The sequence below is a fragment of the Macaca fascicularis genome, chromosome 18, assembly GCF_037993035.2.
Source record: "Macaca fascicularis isolate 582-1 chromosome 18, T2T-MFA8v1.1".
Taxonomy (NCBI): Eukaryota; Metazoa; Chordata; class Mammalia; order Primates; family Cercopithecidae; genus Macaca; species Macaca fascicularis.
Window position 1 is genome coordinate 42,916,531 of NC_088392.1, and position 26,380 is coordinate 42,942,910.

General features: G+C 39.7%; 1 protein-coding gene across 45 annotated transcripts in view; it reads left to right on the forward strand.

Moving 5' to 3' along the window:
- The window catches only part of PIAS2 (protein inhibitor of activated STAT 2), a 107,850-nt gene that overhangs the window by 44,143 nt on the left and 37,327 nt on the right, over window positions 1–26,380 (forward strand). For 37 of the 45 annotated variants that reach the window (XR_012427090.1, XR_012427092.1, XR_012427089.1 and 34 more), the window contains 4 exons: window positions 8,101–8,185; window positions 16,178–16,228; window positions 16,359–16,449; window positions 24,980–25,114. Coding sequence is in view for 32 of the 45 variants with exons in the window: in XM_074022360.1 (XP_073878461.1) it covers window positions 8,101–8,185; window positions 16,178–16,228; window positions 16,359–16,449; window positions 24,980–25,114 (362 nt within the window). In the remaining 13 variants the exon portion in view is untranslated. Of the gene's footprint in view, window positions 1–8,100; window positions 8,186–15,153; window positions 15,255–16,177; window positions 16,229–16,358; window positions 16,450–24,979; window positions 25,115–26,380 lie in introns of all 45 variants that reach the window. The other 8 variants (XM_074022379.1, XM_074022381.1, XM_074022376.1 and 5 more) reach the window with 2 other exon arrangements.

Genomic DNA, 26,380 nt, shown 5'->3' on the forward strand with positions numbered 1-26,380 from the left:
GGCCTTATCTTTGACTTGCCTTTATTTATTAAGTGTCCTAAATATTTAACCTTGGGTTCCACAGATTGGAGCTTTCCTTTTGAAACTCGTAACCCCTTCCCTTGTAAATAGTTAAGAAGGTGTGTGGAGAAGACAGCCACCTGTTCTATAGCTTCACCAGATATAAGCAGGTCATCCACGTATTGGAGCAAGCATATGTGTTTTGGGGTACAAATTTGTTCTCGAATCTGTTCTAGGACTTGACCAAAGAGGTTAGGTGAATCTGTAAACCCTTGGGGCAAGACTGTCCATTGGTATTATTGCTTTTGCCCAGAATGAGGATCTTCCCATTCGAAAGCAAATATGTCCCTGCTGTCCTCAGCCAAGGGGCATGCCCAGAAGGTGTCTTTTAAGTCTATCTCTGTAAACCATTGATGGTCATATGGTATTCTGCTAAGTGTAGTCTAAGGGTTGGGAACAACAGGGTGGGTAGTCTGGACTATTTGGTTAATAGCTCTGAGGCTTTGCACTAGTCAGTATGACCCGTCTGATTTCTTTATAGGCTATATTGAAGTGTTATAAGGAGACGTACAGGGTTCAAGGAGCTTATCTTGAATGAGACCTTCAACTACAGGTTTTAGGCCTATCCTGCCCTCTAGGGGAATGGGATATTGCTTTCTTCTTACTATTTCCCCTGGGGATTTTAACTTTATATGTATTGGAGCGGCTTGAAGTCTTCCTCGATTTCCTTCTCTCGCCCATACATCAGGATGAATATATTTTTCATTTGCAGTGGTAAGTATATTTAATGAGGTGAGAAATCTGTTTGGACTGACACGTAGGTCTATACCTACTTTTAGCATTAAATCTCTTCCTAATAGGTTAGTTCCTGCCTTAGGGATTAACAGAAATGGAACGTGAACTGATCAGTTTTTATATTTGACCTCTGTGTCTTCTAAGATTCTTGCTTTAAACCTTTCTCCTTTGACCCCCAAGACAAAAAGTTCTTCTGAGGAGCAAGGGACATTAAATAAAGGGAAACAAACAGGGGCAAGCTGCTCCTAAATCTGTTAAAAGGGTTATAAACTTTTCATGTTTGGGTCCCACCTCTAAATTTATTAAGGGCTCTTGGTAGGATTCAAGATAAAAAGAATACAGCCCCTGACTCCCTGTTCTTCTTCAAAGGCCTTAAATGGAATGACTGCTTTCTCCTTCTCCCATTCAGGACATTCTCTCTTAAAATGACTACTCCTCCACGTTTGAAGCATGTATTTTGTCCTCCCTCCCTTCCTGTTCCAAGGTTACCTGGTCTCGACTCTCTATGTCCTTTATATGGTTTAGCATGTGAGGACTTAAACCCTTTGTAAGTTTTGGCTCCCTGTAGGCCTTGTTTAGGGTGGGATCCCTAGGTAACAGAGAGTAGTATCGGTGGGCCTTGTCTTTTGGAACCGCTGTTGGAAGGTGGGTAACATAATTTTTCCTTTTTGTTTCTGCTTTTCTTCATCTCTTCTCACATATACTTTTTGAGCTTCTCTTAAAAGCTCTTCGATAGTCCGGTCTTTCCAATTCTCTATCTTTTGTAATTTCTTAGCAATATCTGGCCGTTTATAACAAAACGTAACCTGAGTATTCCCTGCCCAAGAGGGTCTTCTAAATCTAGGCCTGCATATTGTCTCATTTGCTCTTTCAGCCTCTCTAGGAATTCCATAGGTCCTTCATCCTTTCTTTGTTGTATATTGAATGCTCAGGAAATATTTTGGGTCCTAGGTACTGATTCCCAAATTCCTTTTATTACCACTTCCCTGAGGTCTTTCATATTCTCTTGGTGAGCTGCATTGTTATTGTCCCATCGAGGGTCTTGGGCTGGAAATTTTTGGTCTGCCATAGGAACGTTTTGGCCAGGAGGATGTTCACGTTCCCAGACTACCATAGCAGCCCTATGGATCATGCCTCTTTCTTCCCCTGAAAAGAGGATGCCCAGGATGGTCATTAACTCCTCCCAACTATACAGCTGTGGCCCTAAGAATTGATCAATTTGATCTGCTACCCGACATGGGTCGTCTAATAATGACTTGAGTTCCTTTTTTAAATTTCGAACTTCTGAGCTAGTTAAGGGAGCATTTACGAAGCCGATTCCTTCTCCTTCAAGGGGCACTTCCCTTAAGGGGAAAAGAGTTGGGGCTGATTCCTTAGAGGTAGAGGGGAAAGGGAAGTTCTGAATATCCTTTTTACACTGTTCTGCCTCACACTAGAGCCTTCCTGGAGGAGGCGTAGACTCAGATGTGTGGTTAGGGAGGGCATGGGGCATTGGGGCAGACATTGACTCAGGGTTATACGGAGGAGGAATTGAGTGAAGGGGGTCCTGTGCACCCGCTTGGGGTGGGGGATTTGGTGGAAGCAGGTGGTCTAGTGGGTCTCATGCATTGGTGGATTGTTTTGAGGTAGAGGTCTTACTTTCCTCAAAGGAAGTGATTTCTGGCTTACTTCCTATAGCTTTTAGGAGGTAAAGAAGGATGGGTCCCTGCTGCCAACACAGGGCATAATCTGTTTCCTCCTGGGAGATGGGACTCTTGTCATTGACATACTCTATTAGAACATGACAAATCCAATCATTTGACTGAAACTTTGGCCAGAAAGCTGAGGGTTTGAGGATGAGCTCTGTGGTCCAAATGAAACAACAACATTTTATCATTTGTTGTTTTTTCTTATGTTTAGTCCTTTCACTATCCCTCCAATATTTTAACATGAGACCTAAGGGACTACCAGAGGGAATGTTATTTTCATCACTAGCTTTATCTCTTTTATTTCTTGTCTTACTTGGGGTGTTTCCCATCCTGGAGGTTTGGTGTGAGGCTCAATGCCTCGTGTTAGAGATTTCTTGCCTTCTCTTCTCTAGAGGTTTACTGAGGCTGTCTCTCCTATTAGAGATTTCTTGCCTTCCCTTCTCTAGAGGCTTGCTGAGGCTCAATCCCTCATATTAGAGATTTCTTGCCTCCCCTTCTCTAGAGATTTGCTGAGGCTCAATTCCTCCTCATATTGGAGATTTCTTGCCTTCCTTTCTCTAGAGGCTTAATCCCCCCACCCCTACAACTGGAGGTGTCTTGCACTCCTCTCCTTTCGCTTTGGCCTTCTCTGGCTGCTTCCGTCATGGGAATTTAAGTCCCTCTTAGCATCAGTGTGTTGGTATAAGCCCCACAACAGGAATCTGCCTTAAGCCGTATGAGGTGACCACGGAACTGCAGATCCGGACTCCACACTTGCTTTGTGCTTAATTATACATCTCATTCACACACATTCAACCTCCAAGATGTACCAACTACCAAGGAAATACTTTGTTGCCCCTGTGACTTTTCTTACCTTGGTTTGTGCACAGAGTTACCTGGTCACCATGGTATGTGAGGATCCTTTTCACCTGCGTTGCTGAGAGTCCAGGTTTATTTGTCATGCTGGGGGAGGTCCTGATCCCTCATCCCTGAGGCCACCGCAGCGAGACAGTGGGATACATCTCCTCATGAGAGATGGTCAGGGACCTCTTCCCGGATGAGAAAGGCAATCACGGATGAGCCCCCAAGTTGTTAGAAACAAGGGCTTGGAGTGACAAGGAAAACAAGCACCCAAACGAAGCATTTCTCAGCAAAGCAAATTTACTTCTGCAGAAGGGTGCTAGTTGCACTTCTGGCCGTGCTGTAAGAGCACACCAAACAAAGGAGGGAAGGGGTTTTTATCCCTAACACGGTTAATCCCTGGTTCTGTGTCCTGTCCCCATTGGCTAGAGTCAGACTGCACAATCTACACTGACCCTATTGGCTACCATTTAAAATTGAATATGGCTAATTAGGCGGGGAGAGGCTGTCTGTTACAGTACATCGCATGTTTGGGCATGTCAGGGTGCAGCAAAGGTGGGAAGGGTAGTTTTTAACAGGGAGAGCTATTTCAGCAGTAGGGGTTGCTGACAAAATGGGTAGCCAGGATTAAAGAGGACTCTTTCCAAATAAGGAAGAGAAGTGAGTTACAGATTGGCACTGGCAGGAGAAGTTGTTTACAGAGCAGATAGCTTAGGAGAAGAGACAAGGAAGTAGAGCTCAAGAACAAAGAATAAGGAAGTCAGAAATTAAACCTTTGAAGAGGAACTTACTGTATCTGACATGCTCATGGATTCCTTAGGTCAGTAATTTGGAAGGGCAGTGTGTGGGTGGCTTGTTTCTTATCCCAAGATGTGTGGGGTCTTAGCTGAGAAGACATATGCTTGAGGTGCACTTGGCTAGAAGCTCACATCACTTGGAGGCATCTTCCCTGACATCTTTGGCAGCTATGCCACCTGATGACTTGGACTTAACTTGGCTGTTGGCTGGAATACCCGTATGTGGCTTCTTCATGTGGTCTAATTTGGGCTACTTTATAGCATGAGAGCTAGGTTCCAAGAATGAGTGTCCCCACAGAGCAAGGAAGATGTGCATGGTATTTTTATGGTTCAGGCTTGGAGCTGTATAGCATCACTTAAACTGTACACTGTTGGTTGATGCTGTTACAAAAGGCCATTCAGATTCAAAAGGAGGGTGATAAAGACCCCACTACTCAACTGGAAGAGTGTCAAGTTTACATAAAAAGGAGGACACCATGGGAGATAATGTGGTTATATTTGGAAAATAGAATCTACATTATGAAGAGTTGTTGCAAAAGGAAAGGTTTTGAATAAAGCCGTATTTAATTCATGCCCTTGAGCCATGATCTTTTTTCCTTTCATTAGCTCTTAACCTAAAGGCATTCATGGAATCTCTGCAGAATTGGTTTTCTGATTCCCAAATTGTAGACAATGGGGAGAAAATAAACTGCAAAACCTGCATACTTTACTTTGCATCCTGCATTCTTTCTCATGATTTATGTTAAAATGACCATTCAGCTAGCAAATTTACTTTATGGAAAGTTTGGTATGCTTTTGGCTGCTGTTCTATCATAAAATTGACTTATCTAAAAACTGTCAATGTTAATACACATTAGATTTGTATTAGCATATGCGCTATTTTTTGTTGCTATAAGTTCCTGGAGTCTAGTTATAGTATATAGCAATGACACAAATCCATTTTTCTGTAGATACAGGGTAGTTTTTGAGATTATAATCTGGATTGAAAATTCGACAGCAGATATAGGTAAAGTCAAAGATATGTCAGAAAAATAAAAGGCACACCAAGAATATGTCTACTATGACACAGACTACTAACATTAACCTGCCAGTTCTATAAATTGTACGTATATATTGCATATGTGCAACATGTAAGTACAATTTGACATAAAAGTACATGTCGAGCATACATGTACAACATGACTATGGAACCATTCTCATTCCAAATGTTAAGGTTCGTGGTTTTTGGAAACTTTTAAGGATAGGTTGACTCCAGTCATTCAGACAGAACCTCAAATACTGGCATTTATCCTGGTGAATTCACAGAGGGTCTTGTGCCCAACTTTACAGGTGTAGATACCTGCTGCTTTTGGCACGCTAAGAGTGGATTGGTCTTTAGGGAGATTTAGGTAATCAGGTTTATCAGAAAAAAGCAGGAAATACAGTTGTTGGGGAGATAATTTCCTTTATCTACCCCCTCCATTCTTTTTGCTGTTCTCGTATTTCCTCCCTGTGTTAGAAATACTGCCTTTCAATGCCATCACTTTAGCTTTCAATAGTCTTTTGAAGGAAATTACAAGAAGAAAATACAGCATACTGTTTTACATTTACACTTATTTACTATAAGATTTTCATTCCCAGAGATCCAGTTTTGAATTTATATGTTTTTAAATAATCCTGGTAATTTTGTTTTACATTTCTTGTAATGCATGTCTGCTGTCAACAAATTCTTATATCTTCTGTTTATCTGAAAAGTTATTCTTCCACTCTGCTTTTGAGGGGTATTGAATTTTCAGTTGAGTTTGTTCTTTCACCACTTTAAAGATACCTTCTGGCCTATATTGCTTCTGATGAGAAGTGGCCTTGGTTTGTATTGTTCCCTTGTTTCTTTTTTCTTTCGTTGCTTTCAAGATTTTATAGTTGTTGGTTTTCAATAGTTTGATTATGATGTGACTAGGTAGTTCTTTGTATTATTTTACATGGAATTTGATTTGTAAATCCTTTTTTCACCTCCATCAAAGGTAGGATTATTGACTCATTATTTCTGCAAGTAGTTTTACTTTTTAATGCCTCATTTTACACTCTCTTCTTTTAATTCTCCATTTGTACTTATGTTAGACCTTTTGAGGTTTCTGGCTCAAGAGACTGGATGCTCATGTCATTAATTAGTTAAGATTAAAATGCAGCAAGTTTACTTGTAATCTCAAAATACAGGTTGTTACATTTGACAGTTAAGAGGTCGTTGGTGACCTTAGCCACAGATAGAGAATGAAAAGTGGAGTCCGAACAAGAAAAAAAGGGTTGAGGAGTAAATAGAAACTGGAGAAATGAAGAGGCTTACTTATGTTTCTGTGTTTGATGCTCCATAATTATGTTTATAATCCAGAGTTTTATTTTACTTTTTGGCCTTCATCATAAACGGCATCTCCCTCTTCCCTCCTTTTTAAAGTGTTCTGAAAAAATATGAACCATTTTGTGACATGATTTCTAGGAGAATAATTGATATAATAAACTGCCTGTGCTTAAAGAAAAGAATATCTTAGCTAGGGAATTAATATTTTTCTGACTTGATGTGACTTGTGGTTGAACCTCTCTGACATTGGATATTCAATTGGCATCTTTTTTATATTCATATAGCAGGAAAACTAGACAGTATTATACACAAGGACCATTTTACCTTTTTTTTTTTTTTGAAGACAGGGTCTCCCTCATCACCCAGGCTAGAGTGCAATGGTGCGATCTCAGCTCACTGCAACCTCTGCCTCCCAGGTTGAAGTGATTCTCCTGCCTCAGCCTCTGGAGTAGCTGGGATTACAGGCACATGCCACCATGCCTGGCTAATTTTTGTGTTTTTAGTAGAGATGGGGTTTCACCGTGTTAGCCAGACTGGTCTTGAACACTTGACCTCAGGTGATCCGTGTGCCTTGGCCTCCCAAAGTGCTGGGATTACAGGCGTGAGCCACTGTGCCTGTCCCCATTTTGCCTTTATGTGGGTGATGTTGCAATTGTTAGGAAGCAGAAGACTTGAGGCCTCTATATATGTATTAACTTTTATGTTTGTTTTAATGGACACTAGAACATTATTGAATAATTCATTATTAACCTATTGCAGGCTTTTGTGAAGTCATAAATACATTTCAGGTAATAATATACATAAGGATGACTTCATTAAGTAATATTTTTTAACTGGGCAGACTTTCATATGCAAATTATTATGTATCTTAACTTCAAAACTTAAAAGTTTTGACATTCAAAATTTTCTCATATGAGTGTTTTGTGTAATAAATATAGGGCACCAAAAGCAAAATACAACAAAGAAAAATAAAAAGCATTTAATTCTTGGATAGAGTTCTCCTGGGGAGCATTTTGACTTCCTTTAATTAGATAATATTATAGTTAAGAATGAAATGTAATATTGAAGGGTTTTGTTACATTTTTACTGTACATTAGTTTTTTTTTTGTTTTTTTTTTTTTTTTGAGATGGAGTTTCACTCTTGTTGCCTAGACTGGAGTGCAATGGTGCAATCTTGGCTCACTGCAACCTCCGCCTCCTGGGTTCAAGCGATTCTCCTGCCTCAGCCTCCCATGTAGCTGGGATTACAGGCACACACCACCAGGTCCAGCTAATTTTATAATTTTAGTAGAGACGGGGTTTCTCCACGTTGGTCAGGCTGGTCTTGAACTCCTGACCTCAGGTGATCCACCCACCTCGGCTTTCCAAAGTGCTGGGATTACAGGCATAAGCCACTGCGCCCAGCCTGCATTAGTATTTTAGAGTAAAGAATGAGGTTACATACTTAACGTTAAAGAAATCCCTTTGTAGTGACTTTACTCATGATTCCAAGATGAATGCAGTTTAGTACTTTTTGATTTTGGAGTATTTTAACCATAACGTTTCAGAATTAGGCAGGTACTTCATAAAAAAAATGCCTGGTTATTGCAGGTGGTTGTAGTGTTGGATTTGTTATTGAAATATTATCTTTCTTTTTTTTTCTTCCCAGTTCAAAGCAGTATTCAGCGATTTCAAGAGAAGTTTTTTATTTTTGCTTTGACACCTCAACAAGTTAGAGAGATATGCATATCCAGGTAAGAGGAATATTTGGAATGTATTTCTCATGAATATTGGTTTATTCACCTGTAGGGCTGCCATAACAAAATTTCACAGACTGAGAACAGCGTAAGCAACAGACTTATTTCTCAAAATCCTGGAGGCTTCTGTCCAAGATCAAGGTTTTGGCAGGTTTGATTTCTCCTGAAGCCTTTCTCCTTGGCTTGCACATCTCAGATGGCCTTTTCTCTGTACTAGTGCATCCCTGATGTCTTTCTTTTCTTGTAAGGACACATTCATATTGGATTAGGGACCTACCCTGTGGCTTTATTTAACCTTAATTTCCTCCTTAAAGGCCTTGTCTCCAAATACAGTCACATTGGGGGTTAAGACTTCAACATATGTTTGGGGATACACAATTCAATCCATAACAGTTGACCTGTTTCTTTTATGAAAGGGTAGTATACTTTGACTAAAGTCAGCCAAATATTAAGTAAATACTGTGTATTAGAAAAAATTTTTAACCTTTGAATAAAACCTCAATGTCTTTTAGATTGCTTTTTGTTCTATTTGACAATAATTTTTTAAATGAAAAATTTATTCCCAGGCTGGACATGGTGGCTCACGCCTGTAATCCTAACACTTTGGGAGGTGGCAGTATCACTTGAGCCCAGGAGTTCAGACTAGCTTGGGCAACATGGTGAAACCCTGTCTCTACAAGAAATACAGAAATTAGCATCACCTATTCAGGAAGCTGAGGTGGGAGAATCACTTGAGCCTGGGAGGTCGAGGCTGCAGTGAGCTGTTGTGATCGTGCTACAGCACTCCAGACTGGGCAACAAAGTGAGACCCCAACTGAAAAAAAAAAAAAAAAATAGGAAAAACAATATAAAAAGAATTTATAATAGCCCAAAGACAGGGTGACCATAAGCTTTATCATTCCAAACTGGGGCATTTTTGAGAGTGAAAGTAAACATTCCTAATAATTATTCTGAGATAAGAACATAAACTGAGGCAGTTATGGATAAAGTGAGCTGTATAGTCATCCTGACCAAAAAATTACTAGATATATGAAAAGTATTGGTAGACCCATTTGTAAAGAGCAGATGAACTAAGAGATTTAAGAAGAAAGAAAAGGAAATCTGTAGCATTTAATTTTCCAATTAAAAATATTTTTTAAAAGGCCGGGCACGGTGGCTCATGCTTGTAATCCCAGCACTTTGGGAAGCTGAGGTGGGTGGATTATCTGAGTTCAGGAGTTCAAGACCAGCCTGGCCAACATGACGAAACCCGTCTCTACTAAAAATACAACAAATTAGCCGGGCGTGGTGGTGGGCGCCTGTAATCCCTGCTACTCAGGAAGCTGAGGTAGGAAAATCACATTAACCTAGGAGGCAGAGGTTGCAATGAGCCAAGATCGCGCCACTGCACTCCAGCCTAGGCAACAAGAGCGAAACTCTGTCTCAAAAAAAATGTATATATGTGTGTGTATATATATATACACACATACACACACACACACACACACACACACCCCTTTAGTGTTAACAAAATATTATTTATATGACTCTTTAAAGTTGCTTTCTTAAAAGATTCAGCATAATGAAACTAAGGCTTCTGGAGGTTAATGATTTTTTGGGACTGTAATGTTAAAAGCAGAACAAGAAATTGAGTAGAGTTGTTTACTTCCTTTTCAACTATTCATTAGAACACTCTTTGAGATGATAATAAGAGTTTTTCAAAAATAAGATTGTTTCAGTTAAGTAAGTTTGGGAAATTCTGTGCTTAATTACATAATTTTTTTTTTGAGACAGAGTCTCGCCCTGTCATCCAGGCTGGAGTGAGTGTAGTAGCGTGATCTCGGCTCATTGCAGCCTCCGTCTCCTGGGTTCAAGCGATTCTCCTGTCTCAGCCTCTTGAGTAGCTGTGACTACAGGCAGGCGCCACCATACCTGGCTAAGTTTTGTGTTTTTAGTAGAGGTGGGGTTTCGCCATGTTGGTCAGGGTGGTCTTGAACTCCTGGTCCCAAGTGATCCACCTGTCTCGGCCTCCCAAAGTGCTGGGATTACAGGCGTGAGCCACCATGCCCAGCATAAAAACTTTACATTTTGTAGTAATTTTTATTTAGATAAAAATTACATAAATAGGACATATATTCTTTATCCCAGTTTCCCTTAATATTAAATCTTATATCACCATAGTACAATGATCAAAACCAAGAAATCAACATTGGTACAGTACTATTAACTACAGACTTTATTCAGATTTCACCAGTTTTTTGGCCAATGAACATCTTCTGTTCCTAGATACAATACCAAATCACGTTTAATTGTTGAGTCATCCTACTCTACTTCAATCTGTTACAGTTTCTTAGTTTTGTTTTGTTTTGTTTTGTTTTGTCTTTCACAACTGGTCAGGTGTTTTGTAGATTCTTTCTCATTTGGGGATATGACTGATATTTTATCACGATTAGATGGAGGTTGTGCATTTTTGGCAAGAATACCTCAAGTTATGTGCCCTTCTCAGGGTACCATATCAGGCAACAGGTACACAACACCACACTTGGCTAATTTTTATGTTTTTTGTAGGGATGAGGTCTCACTGTATTGCACAGGCTAGTCTCAGACACCTGTGCTCAAGTGAGCTTCCCTCCTCTGTCTCCCCAACTATTGGGTTTACAGGTGTGGGTTTACAGATGTGAGCCACCATTCCTAGCCCATTTATTCATTTATAACAGTGTGGACTCATGGGTGCTCTATGGGTTATATTCCAATGTTACAATAATTTATATTGCTCAAATTGTTCTATCTTTGTCTATTAGAAGTTCTTTCAAGTTGGCTTCTATGCCCTGTTGGCATACCTTTCTCCCTGAAACCCACTTTGAGCACTCTTTAATTTCTTGCACCAAAAATGCTCCAGGCTTATCTTGTATTTTCTCTGCCGCAACTGTGGAATTGATCAGTTCTCCAAGGAGCCCTGGTTTCTCTCATTAGACTTTATTTTATAACACTACTTTCCAGAAAAAGTGATTTATTTGTCTCTAGCATATTGTACATTCTGGATTCGGATGATTGCTTCTTGTGTCATTTAACTACTTCTCTCCGCATGTTTCTCAAACTTTGCTGCATATTAGCATCAGCTGGGGAGATTTAGGAAATTCACATAGTCAGGTTTTATCCCACATCAGTTAAATTAGAATCTCAAGATTGAACCCAAACATCAGGGGTTTTAAAGTTTCCCAGGTTTCCGGTATGCAGCCAACTTGAAAACCACAGCTGTGTTTCTAGCTCCTTCCCCTTTGCCTGTAGTGGTAGTAAGATCTAGACTAGAGGCTTGAATACGTTCTTGTCCAGGTTTTTTCTTTCTGTTACATCTTGCGAAGATTGAACATTGGATTCAGTTCTCTTCTTGGCTTTAGCGCTGCTCCTTCCATTTGGTGCTAGTATATTTTTAACCATGCTCTCTCAGTTCCTCACACTGGCTTCTTGTACCCATTTTCAGGAATCAATCTGGGATTCTCTTCTTGCTACTCTATGATAATATTCATTAATGTGCTTTATTATTTTTATATTGGTGGCTGCGAAATTACCAACACCTCCCTCCAGACACCTTTTTCAGTGCCTCTCCTTTGACCTACAAGGACATCAAGCACAACACATCTAAAATTGAACTAGCCTTCCATCAAACCTGCTTGTCTTTTGTTCTTTTATTCATTCATTCAGCACACATTTATTAATTGTCCTCCATGGACCAGACAATATTCCAGGCACCAAAGACGCAAAGTTGAAAAACAAACTGGCCTCATGGAGATTTTTGCTTAGTGTATTTCCTTCTGCATTACTCATTTCATTAATGGCATTTGAATCTGCCTGGACAGAGGCCTCTTTGTGATAGGCCACTCTTCATTTACAACATCCTCTCAGTTTGCTGCACTTCACTAATTTTTTTTTTTTTTTTTGAGATGGAGTCTCGCGCTGTGGCCCAGGCTGGAGTGCGGTGTCGCGATCTCGGCTCACTGCAAGCTCCGCCTCCCAGGCTCACGCCATTCTCCTGCCGCATAGCTGGGACTACAGGCACCTGCCACCACGCCTGGCTAATTTTTTATATTTTTAGTAGAGACAGGGTTTCACCGTGTTAGCCAGGATGTTCTCGATCTCCTGACCTCGTGATCCACCGGCCTCACCGCGCCCAGCCCTTCATTGATTCTTTTATGTCCTTCTGAATCTTTAAAACTCAGCAAGGCAACTCTGCCTTTGAGGGAGCTAGTATGGTCTTTAGAGTAATACTAAGTAGAGAGTGAATTCTGAGCCAGCCACTTAGGTCTGTATGCCCCTAAACAGGTGACTAAACCTCACTTTCTCAGCATGTAAAATTGGAATAATGATCACCACCTCTCTGGGTGGTTTGGAAGATTGATGCTGTAACTTGCTCTGCCTCTTCTTGTCCTGTTGAGTAGCATGGCCATCTCTTCAGTTGCAGCATTCCAAAACCTGGATACCCTCCTAGAAACTTCCCTTCCTTTATCCTGCCTTCTCACATCTAGTCATTCATCAAGTCTTACCATTTTTTTTGTTTGTTTGTTTGTTTTTGAGACGGAGTCTTGCTCTGTGGCCCAGGCTGGAGTGCAGTGGCGCGATCTCGGCTCACTGCAAGCTCCGCCTCCCAGGTTCTCGCCATTCTCCTGCCTTAGCCTCCCGAGTAGCTGGGACTACAGGCGCCCACCACCATGCCCGGCTAATTTTTTGTATCTTTAGTAGAGACGAGGTTTCACCGTGTTAGCCAGGATGATCTCGATCTCCTGACCCTGTGATCCGCCCGCCTCAGCCTCCCAAAGTGCTGGAATTACAGGCATGAGCCACCGTGCCTGGCCAAGTCTTACCATTTTTTATGTGTAAATATCACTCAGTGATATTTATGTTTAATAGTTTTCAGACCCCCATTTGAAATTACTATTATTTTTTGAGCCAGGGTCTTGCTGTGTCACCCAGGCTGAAAGTGCAGTGCCACAATCAAGGCTCACTGCGGCCTTTTATGTCTGGGCTCAGTTGATCCTCCCACCTTAGCCTCTCAACTACCTGGGACTGTAGGCACGTGCCACCACATCTGGCTAATTTTTCTATTTTTTGTTTAGACGGGGTCTTGCTATGTTGCCTAGGCTGGTCCTGTACTCCACCTACCTCAGCCTTCCTAAATGTTGGGATTACAGGCGTGAGCCACTGCACCCAGCTTCAAGCCTTTGTTTTTGCCTCTTCAATTGTAATGGTTTCCTAATTATGAGATCTTTCTATTAGAAGGCTCCTACGTATGATCTTTCTAAAGCCCTTTCAGTTTTTTTCTCTTTGATGCTTTAAACACACTCTAATGGTACCTCATAAAATCCACACTCCATTGCCTGGCAGTTGTTTTCAACATCTTGCTCTGCTTTTTTGTTTTGTTTTGTTTTTTAAATCATCTTATCTCCTGTTACTCTTTTCTAACAACCTGTGCTCGGACTAGGCTTTCCCATGTGTTTCCTAGGTTAACCGTGGTGTTCACATCTTTGCACTTTTGCCGTCTTCTTTCTCTGTACTCTGCCTGACAAACCTCTTGAGCCGTGTTTCAAGGGCCACTTCAGGTCATACGTCCCCTGTGGTGCCTTTCCAGATTTGCTTTAATGTTTCCTTTGTTTCTCACTTTGCCATGTACTTATTTTCTGTTAAGGCATCATTGCATTTATTTCACTGCTTGCATTTGCAACCTTCTTAATGAAAGCAGCATCTTTTACTCATTTTTATCATCTCAAAACCCATTACAGTACTTAGCATATAGTAAATGCTTCTTTTATATCTGATGGACCAATATGTAAAAGTTCCTAGAACAATGATGGGCAGAAAATGAATGTCAGAAAATGCCTTGGTCATTACTCATAATATTTGTGAAGATATTTAGCACATTGTATTTTCCAGTTTTTGTTAATTTCCCTTGCCAGAATAAAGTATAACTCCTTAGTGAGCTGTTCAAAACCCTTTATGCTTCCATCCATCTTTCTAGGCTCATCTCTTGTCATTTCTCTTTCTTCACATCATGTTTCCCATCTTTTCTGATCTGTATCTCTGGCCTTTCTTTTTTGCTGGAAATTACTGTACTAGATACCCACAGTTACTCATGTTCCTAGTGGAGCCACTAAGCAGAAGTAGGTAGAACCACTGCTGAAAAAACCCTGTTTTCTAGTTAGATTGGACTAATTATGATAACGACCTTGAACTTTCAAGACAAAAATTTTCCCTTTTTCTATAGCACTTACTTTTTCATAATGTACTGTACCACTTACTATATTTTACTTTACGTGTTGTATGTCTGTTACCTGCTTAGCATATAAATCCTTTGAAGCAAATACTGTGTTATATTTGTCTTTGAAGCTCCAGCGCCCAGAATATGAAATGTTTCTTGATTTGCATGAGTGGAGTGATATGGGTTGCTCAGAAGAGGTCAGTATTGTCAAGGATATGGGGATGTTTTGAATAGCCATTTGAGAAAGCTGCTCTTGGTAAGAACAGTGGGAGCAGTGGAAACAGTCACAGCAGCCAGCTGCTTCCATGTGTTGAGCACGTCTTATATTTAGGCACTTGACATGTGTTGTTAGCATGTTTAATTGTCACAGCAACTTGATGAGGTTGGTGCAGTAATTTTCCATCTTTAACAGATGTAGAAACTGAGGCACAGAATGGTTAAGTGATTTGCACGATGTTGTGCAGCTTGGGACTGTAGAACTTAAGGTGGTTGTCACTGCTGTGTTTTAATGCCTTCCAGTGGAGCTCGAGGATTGGAAACAGAACACTGGCCCAGTTAGAGCACCATGAGGGCTCAGTGTACTCCAGTCTTCTCAAGAAACGACTAAATTCTAGTGATCTTCTCTCTGACAGAGTCCAAGATTTATGACAATGGCTGAGGATAATACTTCTTAAAACTGTAATGTGTATGCATGTCACCTGAGGATCTTGTTAACATGCAGATTCTAATTCTATAGGTCTAGGATGGGGCCTCAGAGTCTGCATTTCCAACAAGCTCCTAAGGAATAACAGTGCTGCTTCCCCGTGGACTCCATGTTGCGTGGCAAGAGTTTGGAGGGTTCAGTATGAAATATATTTTACATGGGACCATTAGATTCTCATCTAGAAATTGTAAGAGGTTCTGTATCTTTAATTGGATACGTAATTATGAAGTTGCATGGTATGGAGATGCTGAGACTCTAGGCACTAATTCTTTATCCTGGGTCTTGTATTAGTATCCCCCTAGTAACTATAAAAACTAATGCTTAGGCTGTACTTGACATCAATAAGAATATCCAGTGAATACGTCTTTATATTTTAAAAAAAGTCTTCGGCTGGGCGCGATGGCTCACGTCTGTAATCCCAGCGCTTTGGGAGGCCGAGGCAGGCGGATCACAAGGTCAGGAGATCGAGACCATCCTGGCTAACACAGTGAAACCCTGTCTCTACTAAAAATATACAAAAAAATTAGCTGGGCGTGGTGGCAGGCATTTTAGTCCCAGCTACTCGGGAGGCTGAGGCAGGAGAATGGCGTGAACCTGGGAGGCGGAGCTTGCAGTGAGCTGAGATTGCGCCACTGCACTCCAGCCTGGGTGACAGGGCGAGACTCTGTCTCAAAAAAAAAGAAAAAGAAAAAAGTCTTCAAGTGATTAGAATGCTCTAAGCAAATAGATTTGTTGATTAAAACTCTTTCTGAACTTGGTCTGCTTCCTTGCATGTTACCAAGTTTGATGTCTATTGAAATAAATTTTGCATCATCAAAGTTCCTGTGCATTGAAACTAATTTAAAATTGCCATAAAGACATGGCTAGAAGTTAAGCCAATCAGGTTGATCATCATTACAATGTTTTGATTAAGGCTTGTATTATTGGCAGTCTATTGTTCACCTTTCAGGGAATAAGAAAAATACAAATAATGCTTTTCCTTTTTTTCCTCCTGGTGAGACTGTTCTGAGAATTCTTACTGTGCTTTTTTAACCCATTTTCTTTCTCTTTCTAACAGGGATTTTTTGCCAGGTGGTAGGAGAGATTATACAGTCCAAGTTCAGTTGAGGTGAGTTTGAAATTTTCTGTTACCTTAGTTTTATACTTGCTTACTATATGCATGTAGTTCTGAGTTTTAAAACATATGAGAATGTTTGAGCACGCTATTTAAGAATACTTTTTTTCTTTTATTAATGCAGACTTTGCCTGGCAGAGACAAGTTGCCCTCAAGAAGATAACTATCCAAATAGTCTATGTATAAAAGTAAATGGGAAGCTATTTCCTTTGCCTGTAAGTTGCTTTTTATTCACCAGATTTGCATATAAGTTTAATATAAACACTGACAAGGCCTAGAAACAGTGACAACTGAATACAAGTGAACAGTTTTAGCATCTAGATTAAATACTATTTTCCACTAGAGTAACCCATTGCCTTCTTGGATAAATAATAAATGGCTTATTCAGGTGTGAAGGAGATGGAAAAGATGAGCCTGGAATATCTTTTTTGTTTTTTTTTTTTATAGAGACAGGGTTCTGCTATGTTCCCCAGGCTTGACTTGAACTCATAGGCTCCAGCAGTCCTCCCACCTCAGCCTCCTAAGTAGTGGGGACTACACTTGTGCACCATTGCTCCTGACTAGAGCCTGGAGCATCCTACTTAAGAAATCAAGGATGCTGTGAAATACTCTTGGGATTATATCAAACAGCATAGTTGAAGGGAAGGACTTGGGCATTTTCATGTATAGGACAGCATGTGTGGGATGTCTAGATTAGATGGGCCTGCCTGTGGATGGCTTTTGGAAAAGCAGAGGCTGCTGAGAGTGGCTAACTACAGAGATCAAGAATTCCCAGCTTGGGCCTTGATGATGCGTTCACTTGTGGTGGGTGGGTGCAATGGTTGTTGGGTGACAACACATTTAAGCAGTGAGAGAGTACGTGGGCTTCAGCACCTAGGATGTATACGATGTAAATGCATACAGCCTGTCTCTGGCCTAATAGATGGCTTTTAACTGTTCAAATCCTGATAGTCAAGTCTTAAAATAATAAAATAAAAAACGTAGAACTGGACTATGTATTGGTTTCCATTTTGGATACATTACTAAATTGGTACCATTCCTTAGGAAGGCCAGCAAAACCATAATCAAAAAAATAGTACAACATGGCATGTTTGTCAAGCATTACAAAATTGGAGGTGTGTTTACTGTAAGTGAATCCCTAAGAGAGCAGTGACTCATGACTAGCCCCAGTTGTCATTTCACCAGAGCTGACACTCTGCAACTATTGAGGAAATGGGGAAGCTGTGTAATATCCCTGCTAAACACGAGACTGGGCTCTAGACTAAATATATGAGCAATACTCATGAGTAGCCAAGCAAGTCAGACAATATGATCTAGGACTCTGGGCTGTACAGAGCCAAGTGCTAAGAGTTGAGCCCCAAAGTGAAGAAAGTCCATGACTGAAACTGACCCTGGTCTTGTAGACAGAGGCATCTGACTTCTCTTGGTTGTCAGGAGGCTCATTTGTCACATACACAGCCTGTGGACTTAGAGACCTGAGAAATACTTGTTTTGTGAATTTTGAAGGGCTTAAGCAACACTGCATCACTGACTGACTCTTTTTGAAAGATGCATATGGAACAAATCCATTGAGACAGTCCCGGGAGTGAAGGGGGATTGCAGAGGCTGAGTAGGTATGGTCAGGGAGGATTGCTTACGTGGCCCATATATGTTTCCCCAGGTGGGACATTTATTTTGTCAGGTTTCCGGCTACTAGCAACCAGATTCTCAGAAGCTATCTTTTTTTTCCGCTCACCTCCCACCCCCACCCAAGGTAAGAGTCTTGCTGTGTCACCCATGCTGGAGTGCAGTGGTGTAATCTCGGCTCACTGCAACCTCTGCCTCCCGGGTTCAGGCAGTTCTCCAGCCTTAGCCTTCCGAGTAGCTGGGATTACAGGTGCCCACCACCACACCTGGCTGATTTTTGTAATTTTAGTAGAGACAGGGTTTCACCATGTTGGCTGGCTGGTCTCGAACTCCTGACCTTGTGATCTGCCTGCCTCGGCCTCCCAAAGTGCTGGGATTAGAGGCATGAGCCACCGTGCCTGGCCATTATCTTTTATTTGGCTAGTTTGCACAAAGATCTGAACCAAGGGAAGAAGCAGCCCTACTTAGAGCTGAAAGAAAATGTGGCACATATACACCATGGAATACTATGCAGCCATAAAAAAGGATGAGTTCATGTCCTTTGTAGGGACATGGATGCAACTGGAAACCATCATTCTCAGCAAACTATCGCAAGAACAGAAAACCAAACACCGCATGTTCTCACTCATAGGTGAGAATTGAACAATGAGAACACTTGGACACAGGAAGGGGAACATCACACAACAGGGCCTGTTGTGGGGTAGCGGGAGAGGGGAGGGATAGCATTAGGAGATATACCTAATGTAAATGGATGACGAGTTAATGGGTGCAGCACACCAACATGGCACATGTATACATATGTAACAAACCTGCACGTTGTGCACATGTACCCTAGAACATAAAGTATAATTTAAAAAAATTATGTGAAAAAAATGAAATGAAAAAAAAAAGATACTGCATGTGTGGCAAAGAAAGCCTGGCAAAACAGATTAAAACACATCCCTGTGCACCTGTCCCATGGCCTTTTCATATCCATTTTTCTTTGCCTTGGATGTGCTAAGATTTCATTTTTTCTTTTCTTTAATTAAAAAAAAAAAAAAAAAAGGAAGGCTCTCAGGTCTGTTGCCCAGTCTGGAGTGCATTAGTGTAGTCTCGGCTCACTCTGTACTCTCAGCCTCCTAGAGGCTCAAGCGATTCTCCCATCTCACTCTCCTTAGTAGCTGGGACTACAAGCATGTGCCACCATGCCTGGCAAATTTTTGTATTTTTTGTAGAGACAGGGCTTCGCCATGTTTCCCAGGCTGGTCTTGACCTCCTGGGCTCAAGCGATCCACCTGTGTTGGCCTCCCAAGGTGTTGGGATTACAGGTGTGAGCCACTGCGCTTGGCTGCTAAGATTTCTTTGACCTTTGACTCTCATTGCTATTTGCCCCTCCCATTATCGATGATGAAAAATAAGACAACGGAGGGCTTCTTGGTATCTTTGGACTCACCTTAAAGACTTACCCTGTATCATCATGTGACTGTGCCAGTGATGGGAGCTGCATCTGAAACTCTGGCATTGCTATGGAAAATATGGTGGCTACAGATGTGTAAACATAGAAGTTAACAGAATTTCCAAATGGACCAGTCATTGTCACATTTTGGGATGATACCTTTCTGTAGGTCTACAGCACCACTGAGGATGGCTTAGAGTTTGTTACTTCCAGTTCTTTAGAGTGAGAAGAAATTAGGCAGTTGAGTACTTCCTCTGGGACATTGTTGCTTAATTACTGCTGATTTCTGCCCCAAAGCACCCACTAACCCTTGATTACTTGTATTAGCCTATTTATGAACATATTGACTACTACAGAAAATACCCTTTGTCTAATGAGTCTGTCATGCCTGGAGCCAGGGGCCTGCAGCAGCTCCATGGGCAGTTGTGAAAGAAGAGAAGAAATGGAGCATTGAGAGAACAGCAAAGATATATCTCAAAAACAGAAGGCAATGGGGAGGACTTGCCTGACCCTTGTAGGGCCATCCCAAAGAAAATGAAATGCCTGCCTTTCCCAAAGAGTCTTTTTACCCTAGCTCCGTAAAGTCCTGTAGAACAACTGACAGAAATTCGCATCTGATGGAAAACATCTTAAACCACCACTTGATCCACAATTGCTATTGATTGGGATAATGAAATATGGAGTCTTTTTTAATGTAAAACAAGATTCTGCAGTTTTTAAGAATTACATGAGTATGCTGCAGCCTCAGAAGAAGAAAGCTGCTGTGGCCCTATAGGAGTTATATTGAGCTCTTGCACCATGGAGAGCCTCAGGGACTTTGTTCCAGTTTTAAGAAGCATCAACAAGCCACAAAAGAAGTTTGATAGGTGGTCCTTGCCCATGATCCTGGTGTATTGAACCACGAATCCTGGAGGAAAAAGCTTGAGACAGTCATGAATTGCCCATTAGAGCCCTGAATATGGTTGCATTTGTCTATGTCCTGGAGGAAGTCCTTATGTGTATGATCTTACGGTAACATCCAGTCTTTATGGACCCGTGGCAGTTGACCACTGTACTGCATGTACAAAGTAAACATAGGAATGGGAAATGGTATTACTTTGAAAATGGCAGCGTGTCCCTAGACTGTTAAGGATCAAATAGTGATACAAGCAGCATATGTGCTTTTTAACCTACATCAAGATGCTTTTACAAAACACCTTCATACATTCATTTTCCAGGTTCCCTTGGTGCAAGGAAGACAGCAGCTCATAGTAGGGCTTGTGGGATGGTGACATGCAGTGTAGACAGACAAGAACCTGCTGCAGAGACCATCTCCCATCTTTGACTCCAAGGGCTGCCATTCTACAGACTGACAGCCAGATGAGAACATTCCATGTTTTTAATGGGCAGAAGAAAGAAAAAGGCCCTCTTTGCTTAGGAGTTATTTTAAGAAGCTGAATTATTTTTCTTCTAAATAATTTGTGAGAAATGTCTATAAAACTTGTGTAGCTCTAAAGTTGAAGGAAGGAAGAAGGGTTGACAAGAATATTTCTTTGAAAGACCCAAAGAGTGTAGAGAGGATATGTGCTGTAATTCAGCTGGCAACAATCTCCAAGTAGTTCCTTTTGGTGCAGCCAGAAGACTTATCAGTACTGGCCCCCTTCTTATAAATTCTATTTCTGAGCTCATGGATTTATGTTTCCTGATGCTGTGTGTTAGTCACCCTGATGGCCTGCCTCACAGTGAATCAGGACTGACGTAAACTCAACATTTCTTCTTTTAAAACACATACTTGTGTGCACTCACCCCAATTTGAAGAGGCACCTCCTTACCTGAGAAGTGATAATTTTGACATCTGAAAGAATAATGATTATAGTAGACTCAAAACTATCAAATATGTGTGTTTATAATAATTATACTAAAATAAGCCACTGGAGGTTGCACTAACACACTGCTCTGAAGATTAAGGAAGAGAATCATTTATTTCAAGGTGACCGGCTGTTGATTTGGTCAAGCTCTTTATGGAAACATTTTGGCTAATACAATCAAAAGGGTAATAGAATTAGAAAATCATTATTCCACAATTCATAATCATATAATGGGTCTAGGTAGCTATCATCAATGGATGCCGAAACTTGACGGGGAACTTTATAGTGGAGGGATCAGGCTGACATCCCCTGAACTCCTAATCAGTCTTGACACCACTGAAAACAGGGCAAACAACCTTCTGTGCATTATGATGTGGTACCATATGAAGTATGCAACATTTTCTCTGAAGTTTTTTGTTTCTAAAATTTTGACCCCAAGTTTAATCAAGCTTATACAACTAATTAGTGGTTTTAAAAATATATGGGAGATAGAGCAACAAATCTCATACTTTGAGGAAGCAAAATACCTAATCTAAAATGCGAAGTCGTTCTTCAGGTCGAAAGTCCTGGTTTCTCCAGTAGAACAACAGCATTGGGGAAAAAGTGTGTGTTTGGAGACGGCAGGGGTTGTGTTTATAGAATAAAGGAGACTTCAGAGACATAACTAAGTGTGGTGTGGGGCTCTAGTTTTTAATTCTGATTCAAGCCGTAAAAGGACTATACTAAACTACATATGGAGAAAATAGAAAATATATCTGAGATTTGCTTTAAAATAATCTGGAGTGGGGGTTGGGTAGAGTAGGTAAAGATTGTTCATGGGTAAGTAAATTACTGAACTGATAGATATATATGTGTTATACTTTTTTCTCTATTTTTGTATATGTTTAAAATTTTCAATAATAAAAGGATGAAAGGAAAATAAATTTTGAGGCACCTGGGAAATCTGAATCGAAAGACAAGGTATTAGGTGATTTTTTAAAACTGGTTATTTTTGTGGGGTTGTAATACTGTAGGTTTTTAAAGTCTTATTAGAGATCCATGTTGAATATCTGGGTTAAATGGCATGTCTAGAATTTGAGTTTAAATACTCAAGGGCAAAAAGAAATGTGTATTTTTGTGGCGTGTGTGTTTTAGGGCAGATTGGCTTTGGGGCCAAAAGCATTTGGAACAAGATTGGCAATGTGGATAATTATTGAACCTGGTTGGTGGGTCCCTGCTGTTTGTACCTTTCTTGTGTATGTTTGAAAATTTCCATAAAGTTAAAAAGTAAATCTGTGTTAGAAGTATTCAAGTAGTAGTGATAATTAGAAAATTTGGAGGAAAACGTTAAAGTAGAATAATTGTGGACAACTTTTGTCACAGTTGCAAGTAGGGTAGGGTGTCATCAGAGCATGAAACATAAAAAATTATTTGAGTGTGTCACAGGACCACCACAAAGTCTTCCGCTGGTGCCGTCCAGCAGCCTTTGCTTAGAAAGCTTGCAGATTTGCCCCACTGGTTCCCTGTCACATGAACTTGACTTTATTTTTGCTTTAAATATGGAAAACTGTTAGAAATATGTGTGAAGGCTAAACTTTATATTTTATAAAATTCCAACTATTAATATATTCTCAATAACCAGGAAATTGATGGTTGGGTAGGGGTGGTGCTGATGGTTAGAGGTAGAATACAGGTTATCAGATAACTCAGAATTACCAGTAAAGTCACACTACTCAAATGGGATATAGAATAGATTGAAAACGCTTTACACTGAGTGAGACTAACATGATTCTGAGTTTGCTGACACTTCATTCTTACATGAGTGTCACTCTCTCTGCTTCTGTTGCCCTTTTCTACTGTGTCAGGCTGTGTTATGTCTTAAATTCTAATTTCCAGAGTGCACATTTTAGTTCATGAGTTATTTTTATCCTCCTGACAGACCCTGTATCATTTTTATTTGGTTAACCTACTGGTGGACATACCAGCAGACAGAATTATCTTCCAGGCCCAAAACAGGCAAAACAAAAGTTTCGTTCAGAATTACCTAGATACTGGTGTTGATATTCCTTGTACTTGTTGCTCATTGAATCAACTTCTTGAGTCTTTTTAAGAGGACTTTTCTTAGGAGTTTTTTTTTTTTTTCTTTTTCTGAGCAACTTTTTTTTTTTTTTCGCTTGAGCAACTTAAGATGGGCATAACCTTCATACACACACACACTCTCTCGCACACACACACACTCACACACACTGTCTCTCTCTCTTTCATTTCTGTATTCTAGTGCAAGTTATTTAAGTTCTTCTCTTTGTCTTTTACTCCCCTGCTCAAACGTTTTTAATTACTTTCAAAATTTTTTGCAAGTTATAGATTACACATTATCATGTGGACTACCATTTAGTAATTACTGTCCTGCCCCTTATGAGACAGTTCCCAAGTTGTGGTAGACAGGGTGTGGTCCTCTTTGCCATGTGATACTACCAGTACTAGTTTTCATTGGTCCTAAGGTGCATATTTTAGCATTGCTGAAATCCAGAAGTGTCTTAAAATTGCTGGTGACCAGGTGTCAGCTGTGATGTATTATCATTGTCTGCACTTGTACAACTTTGGTGTTATTGCCATGGCGTGACTAGTTAGCTGTACTCCTGGCTTTTCAGTTAACAAATAATTTAAGGACATTTTGAGAAAGAAGCATGAATGCTGGCTGTTGTCTGAAAACTTTTCACTGATGGATTCTCATAAGATCCAGATTGTATCCCCATTAACACATCCAGTTAATGGTGTCAGTGACTTGCAGAGAAATCTGAGACATTAGTGGAATGAAATACAGTTTTAAAAGATACTTTTTTCTCTGAAATTCCTGCTTGTGCATAGGGGAGTGTTATGTGGAAAAATGTATGGATTAATGATGGAGTGAAAAGTGATTCAGAAGATTCTTATGTCCAAAAGGGAATATGTTAATTCATTTTGCTTCCATTTCTTTGCCATATATACATAGTATTTTCTTTCTCAATAGTACATAATTAAATTACATCAATGACATCCTAGCGTCAGTGAAATATGGTATCTACTTTTCAATATGTAGATTTTTTGCAGCTAAGATATTTTAATTTTCTAAAAAATACATTATTTTGGCTCTGAAAAATCAGAGTGAAGTCTTGTGGTAATTGGGAATTGGATACACTGCGAATCAGAAATGAGTATACTTGCTATTTAAAACAAATGGTTGATGACTAGATAAAAGTAGATTAAAGCATAAATAGCAGTATTATCTGATAGCCATCAAGCTCATTTAATGACAGTTGAAATGCTCATTATCCTTATTTGTTAACTTGACCTGGGTTAAAAGATTACCATTTCTGTTCCACCCAGAGAAAATGCAGTGGAAAATATTTTTATCACTCACCAAATTTTAAAAATGAAATTCGTTAGTTTGTTCTTTCTTTCCCCTCAATTCCCAGTTTGCTTTCTTTCTTTCCCACCCCGAATATATGCATGTATTTGAAATGGGGATTGCTAAGGATGAATCATTATAAAAAGTTGTGACTTTATCTGTAAAGCTTGGTGTCCTATGAAAAAGGAAAACGATTCATAGCCAATGTGGCAAGATGTCAGCATCTTTAATTTTAATGATGGGACATGGATTTTTTTCCTACCTTTCTGGACTTGTGAAATATTTTGTAACTTTTTTTCAAAGGTTGTTTTCCTGTTTTGGGTTGATAATGATAATAAGGACTATATGATTTTTAGGCTAAAATAAAAATAGTGTAACTGAAATTGGGCAGGATCCTGTATCTATCTTGGAGAAAATGTTTAATCTTCCTGCAGATAATTTGAAATAATTTTTCTTTCTTATGGTTATAGGGCTACGCACCACCGCCTAAAAATGGGATTGAACAGAAGCGCCCTGGACGCCCCTTGAATATTACATCTTTAGTTAGGTTATCTTCAGCTGTGCCAAACCAAATATCCATTTCTTGGGCATCAGAAATTGGGAAGGTAAAAGCTCTCCATTTTGGGTAGCAGGACAGTGACCCCACTGGGGGTTGACTTACTGTGTTTTTTCTTAAGCTGTTGGCTTCAGCTCTTTTTGTTTGTGGATTGTAATCTCTAAAAAGCAGTAATTTTCAGTTCAGAGGCGGCAGTATGGAGATTCTTAAAGTTAAAAACTTTAGCTCTGAGTTTTCTTGAATATCGTCTCTTTATTTTCCTGGAAAGAAAATATGCATATTTATATTTCTTAAGGTAATGGTTTAACCGCAATTGTATGTAATGTTGTGTTGAGTATTTTAATAAACTAGAAGCTTTGGATGATAAATATTTGTGAAGAGAACAAGGAAAGTTTTATCAGTTTGGGGGAGAAATGGTTAAATGTACACATGTTGTGATTAGAAATAATCTGTTCTAACCTTTATATAAACAACTGATATTTCAGATAATCTGTGAGCATTTGTATAAAAAGATTTATTTAGAATTATAATATTTTCTCTACACCTTCAAGTTGATGAACTTGACTTTCGGCTGATTTTTGGTCTTATAATGAATTATGTCAATTATGAGATAGCAGTTAATACAACAAGGAATTTACATTTTAGAATTACTTGTTTATATAACTGAAATAATGAATGGAAAGGAGATTTCAGTTAATTTCTGACCATCAGCTTCAGTGTTAATATTACATGAAGCATCAATTTCAGTGTTCCTAAACAGAATAATACTCCTGTTTTATGGATGGAGAAATTGAGGCGTTATTTATAGCAGGAATTTTTTGTTTTGCCACCAAGGTAATTGCAGAGCTGGGAGTAACTTTACAGACATTGGAATAAATGATTGTAGACATTGAAAACTTTTGCCATGTAATGGGGATAATACTCTTTCCTTATAATTAAAATGATTAATTGACCTAAAATTTACACCATAAATTGGGTATTTAGATATTTAAAAGAACATTAAAAAATATTTAAAATACTTGGTTTGGCAACTATTGAAAGTATTACATTTATTGTAGAATCAATTGAATGAATATATTTAATAAAATGGGAAGATAGGGGATTTTTTAGCATTTATGTGAAATTATATTTTATCTCTTCATAGCTCTATAAATAGCTAATGAAGGTTCCTTTGTGCCAGATCTAACAGGTATGGGATTGGACACTTGTTTTCTGGCCTTGACTTTTTAATTTTTATCATATCTTCATGTGTCTTACATATTATAGTAGCTGCTGCTTGTCAGTAAAATACCCATTTGGGGTACAGGAGTTAATT